The 18,663-nt window shown below is 47.1% G+C and overlaps 1 protein-coding gene across 1 annotated transcript in view; it reads left to right on the top strand.

The window, feature by feature from the left end:
- The window catches only part of LOC143975925 (extracellular calcium-sensing receptor-like), a 107,523-nt gene extending 90,504 nt beyond the window's left edge, over nucleotides 1-17,019 (top strand). Inside the window, exon 7 of the mRNA XM_077478458.1 lies at nucleotides 16,729-17,019. Within this exon, the coding sequence (XP_077334584.1) occupies nucleotides 16,729-17,019 (291 nt within the window). The remainder of the gene's footprint in view (nucleotides 1-16,728) is intronic.
- Nucleotides 17,020-18,663: the final 1,644 nt, after the last annotated feature.

The raw sequence follows: 18,663 nt of genomic DNA, 5'->3' as shown, positions 1-18,663 counted from the left end.
CATATAATGTGTTGGAGGGGTCTCTATTGTGAACTTGGTCAAAATGGCGTGACACCGGATGCTTATCGAAACCTCTCCTGATATTACCGATATGTTCATTGAGCCTCGTTTTCAGTGCCCTTTTGGTCCTCCCCACGTACTGGAGGCCGCAAGAGCACTGTATCAGGTATACTACACCCTCAGATGAACAAGTAATGAATGATTCAATGTCATAAGATCTTAATGTACTTGTAGATGAAAACTTATAAATCCTCCTATCCTTACAGCCATTTAAACTGCAAATCTGACAATTTCTACATTTATAGTAACCTTTCATATCCTGAAAAAAGGATCTGATTGTCCTAGGTGGGTCGTGTACACTTGGTGCCACACGGCTCCCCAAGGACGATGCCCCCTTAAAAATTACCTGTGGTTTGGGTGGTAAAATAGTACCTAGGACCGAGTCACTTGTCAACAAGTGCCAATGTCTTTGTATTAGTTGTTTGATGCTGCGGTGTTGCACTGAGAAAGTGGTAATAAATGGAATTCCATTCACTGCCATTGTATCCACAGATCTGCTCTCCCCTAACAGAACTGTCCTATCTTTTTCTCGAACCGTTTGAAGGGCTTTTGACAAATACTCGCTACTGTATCCCTTTTCCAAAAATCTATCTGAAAGAAGGGTTGCCTGTTCCTCAAAAACGCTCATTTCAGTGCAGTTCCGCCTCAGGCGCGTAAACTGTCCCTTAGGTACAGCCCTCAACCAAGGTTCGTGGTGACAGCTGTCTAGGGGAATATAGGAATTCCGGTCAGTTGTTTTGAAAAAAGTTGATGTTACAAAGCGGTCACCCTCTATCTTAATTCTGAGATCCAGAAAACAAATCTCTGTTTGACTGGCCTCAAAATTAAACTTAATACCCCTGTTGTTAACATTGAGGTTGGACATAAAAGATTGTAGTTCAACCTCTGTTCCGTCCCACAGGAGGAGGACGTCATCAATATATCGTGCCCATAGGGCCACTTCCGGTCTCCTGGGGGCATCGATGACGTCCTCCTCCCACTTGGCCATGAATAAATTGGCCAAACTGGGGGCATATTTGGCCCCCATGGCCACTCCCCTATCCTGGCGATAAAATTGATTATCAAACCAGAAATAGTTGTGACTTGCTGCGTATTCTAGAAGTTCCATAATGAACTCGATCTGTGTGGGAACAAGGCCTGACCCTCTCTCTAGATATAATCTGACCGCTTCAAGGCCCAGTTGGTGTGGAATAATAGTATAAAGTGACGTAACGTCAGCCGTTACTAACCACAGGCCCCTCTTGGGGGTTAAGCCGGCCAAGGTGTTAATAACCTGTTTCGTGTCCTTAATATAGGACGGCATGGTGTGAACCAATGGCTGTAAGAAATTATCGATTTGTGACGTCGTGGCCCGTCCCTTGCGTCGGTACGGACGCTGTGTACAATGCGGATTGGTGCGGGTGAGGTCGTCTCGGCCGTATACCGGAAGTGACCTCATAGAGTGGGAGCGAGGCTTGGTTGCCTTTGGCTCAGCTCTTAATAGTACACACCTAACCGGAAGTGAGTGGGCACAGGAAGTGGGGCCTGTGTCCGAGAACCGGAAACCGGAAGTGGGGCATGGGTTTTTTCGTTCGGACATACAGGTCCATTTTAGACAAATTTCCCAGCCGTTCCGTTCGGAGTAGGTTGGAGACTTATCCCTACTTATTAAGGAGTAGTAATCTGGGGGTTTATGTGCACTTCACTACCACTAACTGGCCTATCAGGTTCTGCTGGACCAGAAGTCATAGGAGATTGACAGCGAGGCTTGGTTACTCGGGAGGGTCATGAACCGGAAGTGGGGCGGTAGATGTACACACTATGGCGTCCCACATTTACTTTCTTCCCTTCCTCTCCATTATCTTTGCCATAATAGAGGTATGTACCTATGTGGATTGATATATAGCCCAAAGATACAATTAGATACCATTGACCAGTATTTTTACACACATTGGATCACCTGTCCTGACATGATTTGGCTGATTACTAAGACTAATATGATTGGTTGATTATGGGGGCATTCATCGGGGTGGGATTAGTTCCCAGATTGGTCGTTGGGGTCAGTGCCTGACGAATCAGGTACTGACATCAGGATGAGGCTTGGTTTGGCGGGAAAAAGCCAGGTGCCCAGAGTGAGGTTTGGATGGTTGGAGACATATAAATGGAGGTGACACAGCGTGCCGCTCGTGCCCCTGGATGACGCAATTTTGTTGCGAAACGCGTAGGGTTGAACGGTACGCTACTTATCACCTCGTGTTTGTGACGGGCTCCAGGAGAACGGGTCTGTCTGTGTGCGTCCGGCCGGCACCACGGACTTAAGGCTTATTTTCTTTTACATACTTGTAAGTGCATTTTTACTTTTTTATCTTTATAAATAAAGGGTTTTACACTATCTCGAGCCCTTCTTTTTCCCTTTATGATCTTTGGTGCCCCTGCCTTTGAGTTCTTCCTTTGGACTTCAAAGTGAAGCATCTGGGAGTGAGTCCCCTTTTTGAGATCTGTTGGAGCAGTGGAATCAGGAGGATATCGAGGAACCCCCCCCCCCCCCCCGCCTTGGCTGGAAGTGGCGTTTAATTCCATAAAGCCTCGTGTGACCCTCTGTAGTGGGGGGTCATATCTATCTGGTAAGCAGTAAACCTTACCATATGTTGGTGGTGGATTGAACACAACGTTTTCAAGTTTGGATTTAACAGTGAACCTCTAGGAATATTGTGGTTTATCTATAGAAGATTCCTATGTACAGTTTTACGTCAACCATTTTGGCGGCTCTTATACACAGACTTATTTGTGCACACTGGGTGTTTAAGTTTTCTTTTTATGTCTTTAGAGGTTTATGTTAAAAAACCTTATTGTATATGTATATGTTAAATCATACTAGCTAGGTTCTGGTTTTGATATATTTACACATGTGCTTTGCATCACGTAAACATATAGGGTTGCTATACCCTGTATAATATTCATTCTAATATTATTACACATTGCCTTTTTAGTTGCTAGCATTTGTTTAGCGCGGCTTATGATTCTTTTGTTTTATAAATAATTGTTGTAGATGGAATGGTCTCCAAATGTGAAAAAAATTGTTCTTATATAAATAGATGCAGAAGTGTCACCAGAGAAGGAGAATGCAAGAGATGTCGAGACACCCAGAGAAAAAGGGGTCACGCCACCTTAGTGTAGCAAATGGGAGACTTACTGGAAGCTATTGATCAAACACGGTGGTCAGTACAAGCCTTAGTGGGTACAATCATCCATTAACCAGCTCCAATCCTAGTCCCACCTACCTTTAACAGAGCTTCTTAATATTCCTGTCCACTCAAACAACACAGTTTACAGACCACCCTGTCAATCTCCTCCATCATATACTTGCAACAAGGGATGCAATGTCCTACCTCCTTTAAAAATGCTGATCTTTAGCAGGGATTGGCACATTAGTTTACATTACTTCTGCGACATATCAGATGAAGTCAGATATGACAAAACGTGTAAGTGACCGGAAGTGATGTATGCGCCTCATCCCCGTGTTACGCGAGCCCAAGTAGCAGGAAGTGACTCGCTGATGTGCACAGCCAACGCTTTACACTCTTCTGGCAATCAGGATCGAGATAAATGCACAGTGCACTTTATTTTTAACTGCTGTTTAACTGATAATTTCGGGTACGCTTAATGATTATTGGGGGCTATTGTATTAATAAAAGGGTAAAACAGGATTACACTATGGTTCTATGTTTTATTCCTTCCTCATGGTACACCAGAGCCCCAACCCGCTAATAGTGGCATCTAGTGGATAAGGAGGAATCAACAAGGGATTGATGATTTTCTGAAGGTCTATTATTTCAGTTTTTTTGGTGAGTGCATCCCCAAAGGGGAATCCCAAGCCACAAGTGGTGAAAATTTGGGTGCAAGCTTTCTCAACCACAATAAGGACCCACCAATCACTCCTAGCACGTTTATATCATTAATAAGATTGGAATATAGATGGAGACTGCTACAATATACAAAATTGACTTTATTTAAGTATCAATTTTATATTGTTTTTTTACAGGTGTATTATATTTTAAAGCAGCCGCTTGATTTAGATATTGATTTTAATCATTTTAAAGTTAACTGTTTATCCGTATGACTGAGCCATAGGTGCTGAGCTGTGTTCAATAGGGTGCAATTTTTGGGCATATTATTGTTTTGAGGCATTTCTAAAGGTTGATGAGTAGAGGTTGTTTTATAATGTACTGCTCCAAAAGGATCATTGTAACATAGTTTGTCCTTATGGACTGTATCCTCTGGTTGTCTGGACATCTCTGAAATTCCCCTTCTCTGGTGACACATCTGCATCTATTTATAAGAACTCATCTTTTCATCTTTGGAGTCCATTTCATCTGCAACCACTATTTATAATCTTGTGATAAGGACTTTATTGCTACATGTATTATTTGGTTTGATTTGCATGCACAAGTAGTTTAATGGCTTTCATTGTTATCTGATGATTTTGGTGGGGTTTTTTGCAAATTTTTTTGTATTAAAGTTTTAAAGTGTACATACAAGAAACCAGCAACCGCAGAAGGAGCACAAAGGAAGTAAACATAAGGGTTTGCCTCACAGGACAGTAGGGTATCCACATAAATTATTTCTCAATTATTTCTCAATACAAAGTTCTGAAGTCAGTAAGTTATTCACTGTACCAGTCTATCCAAGGTTGCCAAGCTTTCTCAAAAGTCTTCAATGAATCCGTTCTAAGGCCGCGTACACACGGGCGGACTGTTCGCCCAACCTTGTCCGCTGAACAGTGTTTGGGCGGACAGTCCGCTCGTGTGTGGGCTTTCAGCGGACAGTTTCAGCGGACAGTTGGACGGACAAAGTCTTTCGGAAATTCCGAAAAACTGTCCGCTGAAACTGTGTTTGAGCGAACAGTCCGCCCGTGTGTGGGCTTGTCCGCTGTACTTTCGAAATGAGCGGACTGTTCCCGCTCGGAAAGTCCGCCCATTTCGAGCGCGTGTACAGGTAGGCGGGGCCCGCGAAGGAGACGTCGCGGGCTCCGCCGCCTGGAATGGGCTTAAAGGGGAACCCCAACGCCGAAAAAAATCGGCGTGGGGGTTCCCCCAAAGTCCACACCAGACCCTTGTCCGAGCACGCTACCCGGCCGGCCAGGAAAGGGGGGCGAGCGAGCGCGCCCCCCCTCCTGAGCCCTACCAGGCCGCGTGCCCTCAACATGGGGGTGCCTTGGGGAAGGGGGGGCCGCGCGGCCCCCCCACCCCAAAGCACCTTGTCCCCATGTTGATGAGGACAAGGGCCTCTTCCCGACAACCCTGGCCGTTGGTTGTCGGGGTCTGCGGGCGGGGGGCTTATCGGAATCCGGGAGCCCCCTTTAAGAAGGGGGCCCCCGGATACCGGCCCCCCACCCTATGTGAATGAGTATGGGGTACAATGTACCCCTACCCATTCACCTGTGAAATAAAGTACAAAAAAAAACACAACACAGGGAAAAAATATTTTATTGCACAGCTCCGGGGGTCTTCCGTCTTCGGGGGTCTTCTCGCCGGACTCCTCCGCTATCTTATTCTATCTGCTATCTGTGTGTAGCTCTTTTACTAGCGGAGGAGTCCGGCTTTCTTCCTCCCCGCCGCCGGCCTCTTCTCCCGACTTCGGGGGTCTTGTCCCCCTCTTCGGTTCTTCTGCCGGGCCACCGCGCCTTCTTGTAGCTCTTTTACAGGCGGTGGCCCGGTCTTCTGTCGCCGCTGTCGTCGTCGCCGCCGCCTTCCGTTCTTGTTCTTCTTCTTGTTCTTCTTCTTCTTCTCCTGGAGATGTTGACTCGACGATCTCTCCGGCCGGAATGCCAGGGACACGCTCCGCTGCCACTTATATAGTGACAATGGGGCGGTGTCACATGGTATATGTCACATGGGTTGGTCACATGGGTTGATGTCACATGGGGACTATGACATCGTAAGGGGGCGGGGTCACCATGTGACCAACCCATGTGACATATACCATGTGACACCGCCCCATTGTCACTATATAAGTGACCGCACAGCGCGGCTCTGGCATTCCGGCCGGAGAGATCGTCGAGTCAACATCTCCAGGAGAAGAAGAAGAAGAACAAGAAGAAGAACAAGAACGGAAGGCGGCGGCGGCGGCGGCGGCGGCGGCGGCGGCGGCGGCGACGACGACAGCGGCGACAGAAGACCGGGCCACCGCCTGTAAAAGAGCTACAAGAAGGCGCGGTGGCCCGGCAGAAGAACCGAAGAGGGGGACAAGACCCCCGAAGTCGGGAGAAGAGGCCGGCGGCGGGGAGGAAGAAAGCCGGACTCCTCCGCTAGTAAAAGAGCTACACACAGATAGCGGAGGAGTCCGGCGAGAAGACCCCCGAAGACGGAAGACCCCCGGAGCTGTGCAATAAAATATTTTTTCCCTGTGTTGTGTTTTTTTTTGTACTTTATTTCACAGGTGAATGGGTAGGGGTACATTGTACCCCATACTCATTCACATAGGGTGGGGGGCCGGTATCCGGGGGCCCCCTTCTTAAAGGGGGGCTCCCGGATTCCGATAAGCCCCCCGCCCGCAGACCCCGACAACCAACGGCCAGGGTTGTCGGGAAGAGGCCCTTGTCCTCATCAACATGGGGACAAGGTGCTTTGGGGTGGGGGGGCCGCGCGGCCCCCCCTTCCCCAAGGCACCCCCCCATGTTGAGGGCACGCGGCCTGGTACGGCTCAGGAGGGGGGGCGCGCTCGCTCGGGTAGCGTGCTCGGACAAGGGTCTGGTGTGGACTTTGGGGGAACCCCCACGCCGATTTTTTTCGGCGTTGGGGTTCCCCTTTAAGCCCATTCCAGGCGGCGGAGCCCGCGACGTCTCCTTCGCGGGCCCCGCCTACCTGTACACGCGCTCGAAATGGGCGGATTTGCCTCCTTACGTGGGCGAGTCCGTTCATTTCAAAAGTTGAGCGAACTGTTTGCCCAACCTTGTTCGTCAAACAGTCCGCTCGTGTGTGGGCAAGTCCGCTCATGCAAATTTTGAGCGGACTGTTTGCCGAAACTGTTTGACGAACAAGGTTGGGCAAACAGTCCGCGCGTGTGTACGCGGCCTTAGAGCTATTAGTCTTTCAAAGGTATAGTGGGATTGAACAATAGATATGACCTCCCGCATGTCTTGTGATGGTAAGTTTGGCCGCCATCAAAATACAAAGAGATTATTTTTCAGAAAGCAGGGGGGAAATTGTTGATTCTAAGATTTAGGATTTCCAAAGTCGGATTTGGGGCAGTAAGGATACCAGAGACACTGGAGAGGAGCTGGAACACACGCAGCCAAAAACTATGCATATTTTTACAAGTCCATAGGATATGAAGTTAATTACCAATGTGGCCACATCAATGCTATTTGTATTACTTTGCCTCTAGAGTGCGAGTTTTCTTTCTTTTGTCCCATTGCAATCAATCCTACTGAAAAATCTGCTTACATATTCCATGCATAATGGGGATAATGAAGTTGACTTCCATTCAAATGCAATGTAATGATTTTTTTTAAAAAAATGCAATAATAAAATGTATTTGTCACATTTTGTTTTAATATATATATAGCGATCAGTCTTGTAAACTAGCATTCATAATGGAGAATTAACATTCATGACATGGCAAATTATGAAATCTTGAAATGCAGTGCACATTCTCTTCTTCTTTAATGGGATAATAATGAAGCTGCTTTGCTGATGATACTGATGGAGTTATTGCAAACACATTTTCAAAGGCTTTTTTTTTCTAGTGATATCAAAAATAATATATATTTTTTTTATTTGGGCAAGTTACCACAACACCATTATCCCATAGTTTTTATGATCAAAGATACAACTATGTTGGTGTCCCTTGTCAATTTTACATTGTTTTTTTTCTTTCAAATGTAACTTCCTACGCCCAAACTTTTATTTGAAGTTAAACACATAGCCAAGTATTATTCTCCACAATTTTTCTATTGTGCATTAAAAAAGGAAACAAATAACATTAGACATGCAATCTGCCAATAGAACATAGACAAAAAGTGCATTCTATGCATCCAAAAATATAGAAAATATAACAAATCAAATCAATATTATTCAACCAACAAATAAAATAAAAGTCTCATGCATGTGTCCTGCTTCTTAAAATAGAGGGGCAACAATGCCATGAGCTGGTGAAAGCAGGGTCCGTCATCCAGAGATAATTCTGAAAATCATCCAGGATTATTCTCCTGGAGCTCCCACAGCAAAGGCATATGACATAATTGGTGACGATTAATAAAGCAACCAATTTTTGGTCCTAGAAATCCTCCTCCTCCTGTTCCTGGACTGGACTTAGGTCAAAGCAATAACTCCAAGGCCAATAATAAATAACACGTTATCTCCTCCAATTCCGCAGCATGTCTGGTTGACGAACGGCCCTTCAGAAATTAACTGAAAAGCGCAAAATAAAAAGCGCAAAATGAAAATTGCAAAATGAAAAGCACGAATCAACACTCACCAAACTTCTACTAACACAAAATTAGCAGAAGGAGCCCAAGGGGTGGTGCTAAAGAGCTGAAAAAACACATAGTACGTCACTACATTCGTGTTTGTTGGCTGACAATTCCTTGCCATTTGTATGCAAAACAAAATCCATTCACACACCTTCGGATAAAAGTCTAAGGTTTTGTCTGTGAAAAATACGATCGTGTGTACAAGGTTTTACTCTACAATCAGGGATTTTCCAGAAATACAATTTTTTAAGCTCTATTTATTCCTCTCAAAATGGTTGTACAAAATTCACAAATGCATATGTAGCACTGGGATTTTTGCCTCTAATGTTATACAACAATGTAATGCTATTAGATTAGTATTTGACTCCCTCTAGTGGCCAGAACATTTATGCTTCTTGTGACTTTGTTTACATATCAGAACATGCTGTAAAGCATATACAGGAAGTGACTTAAAGTTTTATCTGAAAAATACTTACTTACTCACAGTGCCTCACTTACCTACCCATGAGGCCAAGTGGAAGAACTGCATGCTGGGCAGAGAAATAAAAGGCCCATCACGGCCATGTTTGGCCTCTTCTTCCTGGGACGCGTGACCTGCCGGCAGGGACATGTGTGGGAGTGTTCACAGGATCGCGGCCTGTTCAGAGCGTAATGAAGTCGATGCCACCGGAGAGGTGTCGGACACAGAGTACTGGAACAGCGTGGGACCGGGACGGAGGATCAAGGAAGCCTGAAGGAGCCTGAAAAGAACCATTGTTCATCTGACGGATCTACGCAGTGTATCGGAGCCCCCTGGAATCGGAACTGAGATCACAGAGACGCAGTAACATTGTCCGGGCTTGGTGTGGTGAGAGGGATGTTGCCCAGAATTTATATAAAGCACTTAACACGCTATAGAATAGTTTCACAGTGTGCTGAGACCTACAGTTCCACAGAACGGTCTCATTTAAATAGACTGTATTCAACCAGGCCTTAAAGGTTGTACTCCACTAGATACTGACTGGCGGCCTGAGTGCATTCTCACGGAAGGAAGTTATAAATGTGTTGTGCAATTGGAGTTGCTGTTATCTACTACTGTATGTTACTTTACCATCTGCTATCCCTCTGGAATACAAATACGGCAGTATAATGGCTAGCTGAAGAAATAAGACAAGAGACTATACCACTCACTGTAAGGCCTTGTGTTTCCGCTACATGCAAAGGACTGCATTACAAAGCAGGGGGAGCTCTTGAGCAATTATACTGTGTTGTATTGTTTTAATAACTGTGCGGACGTACTGGAAGTGGGAAGGTGCCCAGTGTCAAGGTCTTATCACCCTGAGTCCCACTTGGAGATGCGCCTGCAGGAGTCATTTAAGTAATCCTTGAGTGATAATTATTCACATACACTTAGTTTATTATTATGTTAAGTCTGTATACCAAAATTGTAATTATCATTACTGTTTTAAACCGGCTTTCAGTAAACGTACAGTGTGGTTAAGGTATAATTGGTGTGAGGCTTGTTTATTCTCATAGCAGGTGGAGCAACAGATAGGGATGGCCGAACTGTTCGCCCGGCGGTCGTTTCGCGGCAAATTTTGCATGTTCACGATTCGCCCGATCGCCAGACTATTGCCGCTGTTCGCCCCGGCGGACATATGTGTTTACAGTGTGAAAGAACTTTGACCCATGATGACACATCCATCATGGGGTACAGGACAGCCAATTGAGACATTTCAGCACATGGACAATTGGACATTCCCCCTACCTTATAAATAGACCTGATCTGGCGGCCATTTTACATTCTGTCTCATGTCATTATAGGGAGAGGTTGCTTGGTGGAGCAGGGAGAGACTGTAGTGACACAAATTGCTAGCTATTAGGTCCACAAAAGTCCTTTTAAGGACTGGTATGGTATAGGTGTAGTACAGTATATAGGGTTCAGTGCACTGCTGTTCTGGTTATTGCAGCAGCCTGTCTTTTGTCAGTGCAGCAGGAACAGTCAGTTTAATCACTAGCTATTACTATTAGGTCCACAAAGGTCCTTTTAAGGACTGGTATAGGTGTACAGTATATAGGGTTGTACACACATAATATACTTTCTTCCAAAATAGAAAGAATATTATACTTGACTGCTGCCCTATTCTGCAGCAGTCCTTTATCAGTGTAAGGACTGAGGTACAGTCTGAAAATCACTAGCTACTAGGTCCACAAAGGTCCTTGTAAGGACTGGTATAGGTGTACAATATATAGGGTGCTGGTGCAGGGCTATGCTGCAGATTACGGCCCTATTCTGCAGAAGTCATTTATCAGTGTAGGGACTGAGGTACAGTCTGCAAATCACTAGCTACTAGGTTCACAAAGGTCCTTGTGAGGACTGGTATAGGTGTACAATATATAAGGTTGTGGTGCACTGATGCAGATTACTGTCCTATTCTGCAGCAGTCTTTTATCAGTGTAGGGACTGAGGTACAGTCTGAAAATCACTAGCTACTACGTCCACAAAGGTCCTTGTGAGGACTGGTATAGGTGTACAATATATAAGGTTGTGGTGCACTGATGCAGATTACTGCCCTATTCTGCAGCAGTCTTTTATCAGTGTAGGGACTGAGGTACAGTCTGAAAATCACTAGCTACTAGGTCCACAAAGGTCCTTGTAAGTACTGGTATAGGTGTACAATATATAGGGTGCTGGTGCACTGCTGTAGATTACTGCCCTATTCTGCAGCAGTCCTTTATCAGTGTAGGGACTGAGGTACAGTCTGAAAATCACTAGCTACTAGGTCCACAAAGGTCCTTGTAAGGACTGGTATAGGTGTACAATATATAGGGTTGTGGTGCACTGCTGCTGACTGCTGCCCTATTCTACAGCAGTCCTTTATCAGTGTAGGGACTGAGATACAGTCTGCAAATCACTAGCTACTTGGTCCACAAAGGTCCTTGTAAGGACTGGTATAGGTATACTCTTTGGTGTGCAGTATATAGGTGTGTAATACACGTATAAAATACTTGAACATATAGAAAGCATAGTATAGTGCATTTCCACTGTGCAGCATTGTGACTGCTAAACAGTTCTGCAGCGATACTACAGTGTGACAAACGCAATAAAAATAAGTATTATAACTGGTGTGATAGACCAGTGGCCCCAAAAAACAACAGATTGAAGCGGGGTGTTATATACCTTCTTCCACATACATACTGCACTTCTCTAGAGACTTTTGTCACAGGGTCATTTAAAAAAGTACAGGCAGAGCAAGAGGCAGGCACTTCCACAAGGGTGGTAGGGGTAGGGCAGAAGCAACAGACTTGAGCTAAAGTGGCAAATTGAAGAAGGTGCATGCGATTACGTCAAAGGACGCACCAGACTTGGTTGAGTGGCTCACTCAGCATTACTCTTCTGCTCCCTCCTCATCCTCTCGATCTGCACCCTCTTCTTCACTCTCTACTATGTGCACCCCCAAAGACACTACCACCAACACCACCACCAACATATACCTTCCGCTTGAGTCACAGGAATTATTTTCTGATTCATATCAAGACATTTCCGATGTGCAGCCACTCTTGGCATTGAATCAGGAAGAGGAGGTAGCAACAACCGCCGCTCAGCAGTCTGCCGACTGACGACTGATGACAGTACCCAGATCAGCCCAAGGAGGAGGTTTGTCCCCACTGTTGCTGCCTACTCCGAGATCTCTAATTATAGTGGTGGGGACGGTGACGTCGATGATGACGTGTCTAGTGATGCCACGTGGGTGCCCGCAAGAGAGGAAGAGGAGGGGAGTTCAGAGGGAGATATGGACCAGCAGATAGGGAGGAGAAGCAGGAAGAACTTAGATTGCACAGGAGGGACAAAGCAGAATGCAAATGTATCAGGAGCAAGGCATCATCCATGTACGGTCACATCTGGCGCTCCCAGGATGCCGGCACATGGCTCCGCAGGGTGGTTTTTTTTTTAACGTGTCCGCTAATGACTATAGTGTTGCCATCTGCAATCTTTGCAGTCAACGCATAAGTCGCGGTAAGCCCAACACTCACCTAGGGACGACCGCCTTAAGAAGGCACATGAACTGCCATCACCGAGCCCAGTGGGAGCAACGGAACACACAAAGCAACACTCCAGGCTCTCACCGTCCAGCCTCGTCTTCTACTTCTCCTCTCTCCTCACAATTGTCCTCGACTCCACCTTCCATCATGCCAAGCTCACGTTTTTCTGCAAAAAGGCAGGCTTCCGTGGGCTAAATGTTCGAGCGTAAAAAAATTATGACGCCGCATAACCCTCTTGCCCAACGGTTTACGGCTGGCTAGTCAGAACTGATAGCCCGCCAACTACTGCCATATAAAGTGGTGGACTCGGAGGCCTGTCGAAAATTTGTGGCCAATGGAACACCACAATGGAAGGTCCCAGGAAGGAAGTATTTCTCACAGAAGGGCATCCCAGAGCTATATGGCCATGTTCAGCGGTGTCGGTGACACACAGTGTCGGTGCCAAGATACATCTAACCACAGACACGTGGTCTAGCAAACACGGGCAGGTAAGGTATATCACTTTTACTGCCCACTGGGTCAACCTTCTGACGGCTGTCAAGCATGTAACCCATGGCACTCATATAGATTTGGTTTTACCGCCATGGATTGCATGCAGGCCTGGCTCTTCTTCTCCTCCTCTTCCTACTCCATCCTCCTCCATCTCCTCCTTGGCTGACTCCTCCTTTTCCGCTGCTAGCGTCTCTTCCACTGCGCCGCCCAAGCTCCCCAGGACCTATTCGACATGCTAGGTGAGACGTTGCCATGCCGTGCTGCGTCTGTTGTGCCTGGAAGCCCAGAGCCACACTGGCCCAGCACTCCTTTCAGCTTTGCGTTCACAGGCAGATCAGTGCCTAACACCGCTCAATTTGTCAGTTGGTAAAGTGGTGTGTGACAACTGTGCCAATCTGCTTAGCGCATTAAACCAGGGCAAAATTACGCACGTGCCATGCATGGCACATGTCTTAAACTTGGTCGTGCAGCAATTTGTTGTCAAATACCCTGGGGTCCAGGACATCTTGCGGCAGGCAAGGAAAATCTCGGCCCATTTCAGAAGATCTTACACGGCCATGGTTTGCCTTGCTGACATTCAGGGGCGACACAATCTGCCGGTCAGACGTCTTATTTGCGATTGCCCAACGCGATGGAACTCAACCTTCTATATGCTTGATAGGCTGCTCCAGCAGAAACGTGCAGTTAACGTCTACCTGTATGAACTCTGCGGCAGAACAGGTTCTGGGGAGCTGGGTTTTTTTTCACCGTGCCAGTGGCTGCTCATGCGCGATGCATGCAGACTTCTGCAGCCATTTGAGGAGATCACCAAACTGGTCAGTCGCAGCCATGGCGCCATCAGTGACATGGTACCTTATGCCTTCTTTATGGAGCGTGCATTGCGTCGTGTCATTGATCAAGCTGTGGAGGAGCAGGAGCGGGAAGATGAGGAAGTCGCAATGCTGGATGAATTCCCAGGGGGGGCTACTCTATCTGAGACAAGTGAACAACAGGAGTCTGAAGAGGAGTCAGAGGAGGATGGTGCCGGGCAGATGAGGAGGAGCAAGAAGAGCATGCTTTAAACCTTTCTGGGACCCCTGTTGTTGTGCGTGGATGGGGAGAGGATGATGAGCAGGAGCCTGGCCACCACACCGCTTCCAGTTTAGTGCAAATGGAGCCTTCATGCTCCAGTGTTTTAACAGGGACCCTCGTATAAAAAGCATAAGGGTCAAGGACCAGTACTGGGTGGCAACGTACTTAGACCCCCGGTACAAACACAAAATGGCGGAAATGTTACCACCATCACAGAGGGCTGTCAGAATGGAGCACTTCCATTCCTTGCTTTGAGAAATGCTGCATTCTGCTTTTGCATGCGGTGGCAGAGGAGCAATTCCCACTCCCAGAGAAAGAGTTACGGGTACCAATCCAACAGCGCCTGCAAGAAGAGGGCGGTTTGAAGATGTGTTGGTGACTTCTGATATGAGGTCATTCTTTCAGCCGACCCATCTACAGGTGTCATCCGGATCCAGCATCAGAGAACGCCTAGACCGACAGGTGTCCGACTACATCGGGTTAATGGCCAATGTGGACGCTCTGAGGAGTGATGAACCCCTGGACTACTGGGTGGGCAGACTTGACCTCTGGCCAGAGCTTGCCCAATTTGCAATGGACTGTTGGCTTGCCCCTCATCCAGTGTCCTGTCCAAAAGGACGTTCAGCGCAGCAGGGGGGATCGTTACCGATAAGTGCACTCGCCTAGCTCACGACAGTGTTGACACCTCACATTTCTAAAAATGAATGAAACATGGATCTCGGAGGAATTCAACACATGTGACCAGTAGACCATGTATATCTCTATAAACAATTTACTTAATTGAGCACACAGACCTTTTTTCTACATTTGGCTCACTTCCTTGTACAAAATAATCACACCGTACTATATGCCTGTACCCTCCTGTTTGAAGAGGTTGAGCAGTGTCATATTTTTGGGGCCCAGCAACGAGTTGCTGGTATCAGTGCTGCTGTCAGTGGTCTCAATCTCGGTGCTGGTCTCAGTGCTCTCTATCACGTTGCTGGTGTCAGTGCTCTCTATCTCGGTGCTGGTGTGGTCTCAGTGCTCTCTATCACGGTGCTGGTGTCAGTGCACTCTATCACGGTGCTGGTGTCAGTGCACTCTATCACGGTGCTGGTGTCAGTGCACTCTAACACGGTGCTGGTGTCAGTGCACTCTATCACGGTGCTGGTGTCAGTGCACTCTATCACAGTGCTGGTGTCAGTGCACTCTATCACAGTGCTGGTGGCAGTGCACTCTATCACAGTGCTGGTGTCAGTGCACTCTATCACAGTGCTGGTGTCAGTGCACTCTATCACAGTGCTGGTGTCAGTGCTCTATATCACGGTGCTGGTGTCAGTGCACTCTATCACGGTGCTGGTGTCAGTGCACTCTATCACGGTGCTGGTGTCAGTGCTCTATATCACGGTGCTGGTGATCATCTCCTGCATCCTCTTCATAGCCTACCCTGACCTTTCCTCTCCTCCATTGCCTTCATGCACTCCTGTCTCCTGAATTGTCAAAATTGCACATATAAAAAAAGAATGCTTGTAGTTGTCGATCCCAGATTCACTTCATACATGTGTTATGTCAGTAGCCATGTGGTGGGACTATGTGTGCACAGCTAGAATTATTTTGTGGCTGGAAATATGACCTGTAGGTTTTTAAAGTTCACCTGCCACTGAAGTCAATGGAGCCCGCCGTGAACTTTGCAGTTCGCAAACTTTCAGTCGCGTTCACGGTTTGCGTTCGCAAAACGTCCCGTTGGAAGTTCGTCCATCTCTAGCAACAGATACCCAGGTAATAATAGAGGTATATGTATATTGCTATTGTTGGGTTGTTCCTGGTTATTGGTTTTACACAGCAACACTGTTACAAAGCTGTGTGAAGTGGGTTGAGCCAATTCATTGGGGGTTGGAAAAGCAGAATGCAGGCCCAATCAATTACAAGCAGCTCCACTACATGTGGGGGCTCGTTCGGGATTCCTGTTATTCTGCAATCAAACCCACCCTCTTGGCACCAGTATGGACCCCATCACTGTGGTCCAGTGGTGTGAAGCGGAAGGCACCCACTCAGAAGTGAGTGTGGCAATTGAACTCCCAGGAGAAGCATGGGAGGAAGAACAGGTCAGTCAGGTTTTAAAGGCATTGTCCCCAGATAGGAAGGCCTGGGGGGTTGCCGTTAGACCAGATCCTGGGACCCCCCACACTTATGCTCTGTTGTAGTTGAGAAAGGGGATCCCTGAAAACTTCAGTGGCACAAGTGTAAAACTGGTTGACAAGACAAAACTGCACCTGACACACCCCGAGGGACCAGGTGAAAGCCCTATCCGCTCCACACAGGTGAGATCAGCCAAAGCCAAAGTTCCCTCCCAGTCACCTCTGACCGCAATTGAACCAGAGCTATTTACAGCCCTAGGGAACTGTGTGTCCCAATGCCAGAAGGGCAACCAATATACCCTGGAACTGGATATCAGAAGCTCAGCGTCTTCTCTGGAAGACGGCCCATACCTCCAGATGAAGAGTGGGTAGAGCAAACCACACAAGCCTTGGATTGGATGAATGGGACATCCCTGAGGCTCACAAGAATCAGAATCACAGAGAGCTTAAGAGGGCCTGCCTCAGAAGCCAATCCGAAATTTGAAGCTCAGCAAATGAAGCTGTGTGGCTCAGGATTACCTGAACATTCTGAATGATGTGTTTGGGTGCACAGATATAGTTTCTGATCTGATCTATCAATTGGAGCACACTTACCAAGATGAGGGAGAGAAGCTGTCAGAATACATGAGGCGTTTGCACAAGATTATTCACCAGATCCTGCTGAAGAAGGGTCTAGACCCTCAGAGGGTGGATGAAGTCCGAGCCAAGCAGGTCTTGAGGGGTGCTCAGCCTTTGGACCCCGTCACTCTCCTGTTGGGAACCCATCAAGATGGTGGCATCCTGAAGTATCCAGATCTGATCTGAATTGTACCTGAAGAGGAGGCCATACTTGAGCACAAGAAGAAGAAAAGCCAGAGGCCAAGATCTGTTGTTGAAGTCAGGAAGGCTATTGCGGCTGATGGCAACCCCCAGATCGAGATTCTCAAGACCCAAGTGGCGCAACTAATAGAAATGATGGCTCTGTTGACCGCAAGGTCCACTATTCCACCTGAAGAGAGAGTTCCAATGCTCAAGAAGTTGTTAAGCTCTACAGTTGCAGAAAACAAGAAACTTGCTTTAACTGTGGAGGAGTTGGATATTATCGACGAGTGTGCCCAAGTCCAAAGTCGGCGGGAAACTTCAGAGGGCCCAGGTGAAGGAGACAACTGGGTGCCCTATTACATCAGTAAGCTCCACAGGTTCAAAAAATACCAAGAAACTGCAACAATCTTTCAAACACTAACACGAGACCTCAGTTATTACCTCCGAGAAACTCAGTGCCCCGCTCCCGTCGACTCAGGCTACATGGCATTGCGGAAATTAATGCACACAAAACCAAACAGAAACAAAAGCCAGGTCAGAATATTTGCAAGGAGCCAGGATACGACTCACCAAACAGGCCAAATCTGCATCATCTCATAAGTTCCCTCCCAAACTAGTGGGACCTTCCCCAGCTGTCCCCATCCCGATAGAGGGGATCTATACCAAGGCTCTTCTGGATACCGGAGCGCAAGTGACTTTCCTTTACAGGGATTTCCATGAAAAGCACCTAAAACACTTGCCTGGCAGTGGTTTGTCCTCATCCTCCAGGGGCTGAAAGAAGTTCTCTCATCGTAGGGACTAATACTGATCTGGTGAGGAGGCTGCTAGTACCTCTCATTCAAGGACAGAACACGTCAAAATCCAGTGTGCACCCTATGTTGCGACCTGCTTATAAGCGCTTGCTACAGGAAGAAAAGGCCCCAGCAGAAGGAGTGGGAAAGATCTGGCGGTTGGACGAGAAGATATTGCAGCCGGTGAAGTAGTCTGTTTGAGAGCTTCTGTCAAGCTGATCTGGAAACAGCCAGGTCCTTTCATTGTCATTGAAGGGGACAGTCAGAAGGAAGACAGAGGATTGGAGATGGTCCCAGAAGTGATCTCGACCAAGGCATTACAGAGATGTCACGGGAAGGTCTCAGTCAGGGTTTGTAACAAAACAGCCCGCTAGGATGTTGCTGGGACAAGTAAACCCTGCCACTCCAGTCCAACCGTGTGACTTAGCGGGGGGAGAAAAACATAAGATCCCAGTGGAAGAGTTCTACCCGAAGAACACTCCTTTCACACCTGCCTGGAAGGAAAGGGCCAAGACTGATCTCCTAAGATGGCGAACCACATTTTCGAAAAATGAGTTTGATGTGGGGCTTACAAAAAGTGCAAAACACACGATCTGATTAGAGGAAGACAAGCCTTTCAGAGAAATAGTCAGACGGATCCCTTTGGGAGACTTAGAAGACCTGCGAGAACAGCTGGCCGAGCTGAAGAGAACAGGGATTGTCTGCGAGTCTTGGAGTCCATATGCTTCTCCTATAGTGGTGGCGAGGAAGAAAAATGGGTAACTGAGGGTATGTATTGACTACAGGACACTCAACCAGAGGACCATTCCCAACCAGTACACCACACCCAGAATAGAGGATGCCTTACCTCTTGCCA

The sequence above is a fragment of the Lithobates pipiens genome, unplaced genomic scaffold, assembly GCF_037356315.1.
Source record: "Lithobates pipiens isolate NorthernLeopardFrog02 unplaced genomic scaffold, aLitPip1_a1.2 Scaffold_13, whole genome shotgun sequence".
NCBI classification, from domain to species: Eukaryota; Metazoa; Chordata; class Amphibia; order Anura; family Ranidae; genus Lithobates; species Lithobates pipiens.
The sequence above is the reverse complement of the archived record's forward strand: the minus strand, read 5'-3'. Positions and strand labels throughout refer to the sequence as shown.